The following is a 5,118-nucleotide window of genomic DNA, read 5'->3' as shown; positions in this document are numbered from 1 at the left end:
GTGTGTGTGTGTGTGTGTGTGTGTGTGTGTGTGTGTGTGTGTGTGTGTGTGTGTGTGAGTTTAAAGTATGACACTGTACAGGACATAGTGACTCTGGTAAGCCTCTACTTGTATCAGTAGAGCAGCAGCCTGGCTGCAGTCTGCACTGTTTGTCTTCATTAACAGTAAAAACCTCAGCTTGGATGAAGGAAGACAAACACTGTGTCTGGATGTCCTGATGCATCTCAGTAATCCAGGTGAAACTGTGTCTGGATGTGTGATTCTGACTCGTCTCCTCAGCCCATCAGCTTCTCTGGGTTCTTATAGAGGCTCTGCAGAAGGCTCCTCTGGAAGCTCTCCTCTGCTAATTCAGGAACCAGGAAGTCCAACAGAAGATCAAATAAGCAGTAGACCAAGTGCCTACAGAAACACAAGAGCAGCAGTCAGAAATCAACCATGATATTTGAGATGATCCAAACACTGCTTTATGTTCACCACCACACTTTAACACATAACTACCAGTGGTGGGCAGCGCTAATCCAAAAATTAGCTCCGTAATTTCTAAAGCCTTTATGAAAATATTTAGGTCCGCAACTTCAAAATCGCTTATGCCACAGAAAAACTAGCAGAAGCTAATTTTAAAGCACAAGTTCATTTTGACACTTACTAGCTGACAACAATTCATGTACAATATATGTACAACACTGCCAACTAGTGGTGAATGAACTCTTTTACAACTTAATCTTACAACCATTGATTGCTGGGGATGTGATTTCCTGAAACAGACCTTTGGCTCCTGGTGTAAAAATTAAAAAGTTGTTGAGGATTRCTAGTTCGGCTGCTTCTTTGTCTTTTTCTTTTGTTTGTTGTAGATTTTTCATTAAAGAAGCATCAATAAAGGAATTTTAAAACTGTTTATTGGAAAATTGAAGCGATGCAGTCTGGGTACATGACAGATTTGATTTGTGACGGGAAACGAAAGCACGGAGTACAGGAAACTATCTTCAAAATAAGAGCTTGGATTTTAAAGTTTTCCATGTAGTTGCTCCAGTTGACCACTAGATGTCAGTCTTCACCAGCATAACATCTTTAAATCATCTCTAATGCTACGTTCACACCGAACGTGTTTTGAGCTGCAGGAGCAGCAGATTCACATGTAAAGTCTATGGAGGACGCGCCTCTAGGGGTCGTGTGTCGCGTCACGTACGTTTTGGGCGGTGTGCAAGGAAGGGGGAAGGGGCGCAGAGCGTTTTCCGTGCATACGGTGCTGCAGAAGCAGCCATCGCACGAGCCACCGCCAGAGTTCAAATATCTGAACTTTTCACCATTCGACGCGTCTCCCACTGAAAACCGAAACAGACGGACTGGAGATCTTTACCTGAAATCGACCGTGTGCAGGTGGGTTTTCTGGGAGGATATATCAGCACCGATGTGGATCAGCTGCTCAGGACTAAAAAAATAAAAGTCCGTCAGCTGGCATCTTCTGGAGTGACGTAACTAACCGAACAAATCACCTCTAAATCATCTGGTGAGTTAATTATCTGCTGTGCGCAACGTTAGCTTGCTCTTTAGTAAATAAATCAAAGCTATTTTCTTTTATTTTATCTTTATTAACCCACCGAGGACACGCTCCTCCCACACCTCGCTGCTGCTGCTTGTTCTGGTCTGAACACTAGTGCGTTCTTCAGTCTGAACACAGTGCGTCCAACGAGAGACGTTTTGTGTTTTTTGGCCGCTCAAAACACGTTCGGTGAACAGAGCATAACTCCCGCTGGCCGATTGCTTCGACCAATTACATCAAGTATTGAGCTCCAGTGTTTAAACTTTATTTTTTTTAAAAAAGTAGCTCCAATTGTGAAGTAAAATAAATCAATACATACAAAATTTTAGTATGGATTACAAACATTTACTGTTTTTGCTGTTGCCTTCCTGCTACGTAAGCAGACACAAAGCATTGTGGGAAATCAGAACCGTGACCCAAAGCAACAGTCAGCAGGATGTATACCTTCACAATAAGAGTGTTTATCTGGGAGGGGTGCTGTTGGATAGATCACATGTGTTGTGATTCATTGACAGACATACCTTCTGCTGTTCAACATAATGATGACTGGTAGATAATTAGTTATTAGTGGTACTGGAATTTAATTTTAGAAAGTGCAAATCTGCTTATGAATTATAAAAATTAGTAAGACCGCTAAAGCACAAATGAAATATTTAGGTCCACAATTAGTGGATTTGCACTTTAGTGGACTGGTGCCCACCACTGGTAACCAGTAATCTTTTCCTAATGTTCCACAGGATCATCTCTGAATATTACACTTCAAGAGTTGAGCTTCTAAGATTTTTCCTATTATATTTGATGTTAGTTCAATGTTTGTTTTTGTTTGGATAAAGCAGTTAAAAAATGTAGTTAATCAGAATCCAAAAGTTTAGAAACCTTTGATTTATCAGATTAAAATCATTGATTTAATCCTCTTACAACCCCAGGACTTTCACACAAGCAGCAGGGAAATTCTTCAATAAAAACTGACATAAAATAGACAACCTCAATTCTAATGATGCTGGGACATTGTATAAATAAAAACATTTATTAAAAACAGAATACAATGATTTGTAAACCCTTTTTAACCTATATTCAACTGAATTCATTACAAAAACAAGATATTTAAAGTGCTTACCCTTCAAACACAAAAAGTCAAAGAAATCATCTTTATACTTAAGAAAATTGGCATAGTACACATGATTTTACCCGTTTTATTTTGAATTTGGCTCAGTCAAAGTGAAACAGGAAGTGACATCAAAGGGGAACTCATTAATAAAATAAACTTGCTGGTGTCTGTTTATTAAAACAAAACTATTTCAACTTTAGCTCTTCTTCGTCTCTCTTTGACAGCAACTTAAAATAATCTAAAGAAACATCAAATTTGTCTTTACAATGTGAATGAATAATGTAAAGTATCTTTGAGAGTCTATAAAAGTCAGACTAATGGATTAGAAGTATTATTATTATTAGTTAACACAGCTCCTTTCCTCAGTCTGGAGTTCAACTTCTCTAAATTCAACTCTCTGTATTGTTGCTGTTTGCTAACAGACATTCAGTCTGCCTGTTTTATTTTGACAAATGTCACATGTGTCATGTAAGTGTTCTTGATTTTCAGGAAACAGTCCACTGTAAAGCTGTGTAACAGAAATGTAGCAGTGTCAGGTGATGTGGTGTGATGTCACAGCCCACATCTGGAAGTGAAGGTGTCTCCAACAGCTTCAAATCGCACAAAAATCTGTTTGTGTTACTTTTCAGTGTTTGCCAAGAACATAGATATTTATTTGTTGTCATGCAGCAGTTGTCAGTCACATTTTGCTGGATACAGAATGTGAAAAAATGATGTTTGAGACTTTAATCATATGTTGATGTAAGAAAAAAACAGTAAACTAAAAGTTTTGCACTAACTCCTGATAAAATAAAATCACCACTCTTAATAAAGTTTATAAATTATAATAATTGTGTATTCATACAAATGTTGTTCAACAAGGATTTGAGGTTGTTTTTTGTATAGTTTTTGTTTGTAGATTATTATGTTTAAAATTTATTTTTGAGAAGAAAAAAATCACAGATACTTTCTGCCGCCTTTCATCTTATTTGTGATTTGTATTTTATATTCTACATACATTTTGTTGTTTTTAAAGAAATGAATAAAGTTTGTAAAAAAATCTGCCCTAATACTGAAGTGATATGAACTACAGCAGTCAGTGAGTGAAGGGTACATACATGTAACGTGGTAAATCCTTTATAAATAAATACCTGTTAATGTAGGGGTTCTGAAACGAGTCCAGGGCAGTCTGCCAGCTCTGTTTGTACTTCTCTGAACCCAACATGTCAGACACCAAATCTACACACACAAAGACAAGAGACTAAATGATAGAAGGGTCTGATATTAACTTTAGTTTACAAAAATAAAACTAATATAAATATGACAGAACTGATAATATGTGCAGTGATCCAAGTGTTTACCTGGTAACAGGTTCATCAGGCAGTCTAAAGCCTGCTGCCTGGTGCAGTCCTTCTGCTGCTGGCTGCGTTTCAGTGGAGGGGCGGTCGGCAAACATCCTCCTGGCCACACAGCTTCCTGTATGACCTGCAGGTACACCACCCAGTACCTGGTACTGGTCAGGTTGAATACACTTACATCAAGCCATCTGAAAGATACAAAATCAACACAACAGCAAATAACCAAGTCAGTCTAACTTTATTTGTATCTATTATAGTAAAATGATGGAAGCTGTTCCTGCTAAGCAGTTCGGTCTTCACAAGTTCTGCAGTCTGATGAAATAACTACTTGTTTGTCTGTTGGGCAGTATAAAGTAAGTTTTAAAGGGGGCAATATTATGTGCTTTCCAAGCCTATACAGTATTTCAATTTTATACTAAAATAAAGTAACTACAGTATGTCACATTTTCAGCTTTTGAAAGAGCAATATATTTGTAAAAATCCCCAAAACAATTTACTTCTCATCCTGACAGTTTCTAAACGTCTTGAAATTGGTCTCTGTCTCTTTAAGAAAATCTAACCACACCTCTTTTGGTACTGCCGGGTTCATTTCTGAAAGCATACACATGAGCAGGAACCGGCCTGCTTCTATGAATGACCCGGGGAGCTTAAAGCCTAACTGGTCTGTGCGATCATTTTAAATAACTGTTTACGTACAAGAGTGTACCCTCAGTCTAACAATACATCATTAGTGCCCTGATTATCCCCTGTTCATACAGGATCCTGTTCATTAACACCTCACTGTCATTACATTATCACCTACTGTTCACAGGAGTCTGTCATACTGAAAACATGACGTCTCAGTGGCTTTCAAACCCCAAATCACATTACAGCAAAGACTGGTTCATCCCAAAGACCAGGTCCCCTGGCACAACAGAGTAATGTTGTGTATGCTGTTATAAGTGTCAGGAGGACTGTGATCAGTTAAACATCTAGGAAACAAAACAGCCACTGTTCAAAAAAATGAGCCAGCACAGACGATCTACATCATCAGGTCAGGACTCTGCAGTTTACACTCATCTGCAGGCCAGCGGTCACTCTTTCAGGGATGAAGATGTTCTCATCCTTGATAGAGAGGAACATTGGTTTGAGAG

General features: G+C 38.4%; 1 protein-coding gene across 1 annotated transcript in view; it reads right to left on the bottom strand.

Annotated features, from left to right (window-relative positions):
• Positions 1 to 6: 6 nt before the first annotated feature.
• Positions 7 to 5,118, bottom strand: part of snx19b (sorting nexin 19b) — a gene marked incomplete in the record, with an annotated part of 32,532 nt that continues 27,420 nt past the window's right edge. The window contains 3 exon segments of the mRNA XM_014031963.1: positions 7 to 399; positions 3,779 to 3,866; positions 3,989 to 4,173. Of these exon segments, the coding sequence (XP_013887417.1) occupies positions 276 to 399; positions 3,779 to 3,866; positions 3,989 to 4,173 (397 nt within the window).

This window comes from Austrofundulus limnaeus, unplaced genomic scaffold (assembly GCF_001266775.1).
Source record: "Austrofundulus limnaeus strain Quisiro unplaced genomic scaffold, Austrofundulus_limnaeus-1.0 Scaffold1354, whole genome shotgun sequence".
In the NCBI taxonomy this organism is placed as follows: domain Eukaryota; kingdom Metazoa; phylum Chordata; class Actinopteri; order Cyprinodontiformes; family Rivulidae; genus Austrofundulus; species Austrofundulus limnaeus.
Note: the sequence above shows the minus strand (reverse complement) of the source record. Positions and strands in the feature narration are given on the sequence as shown.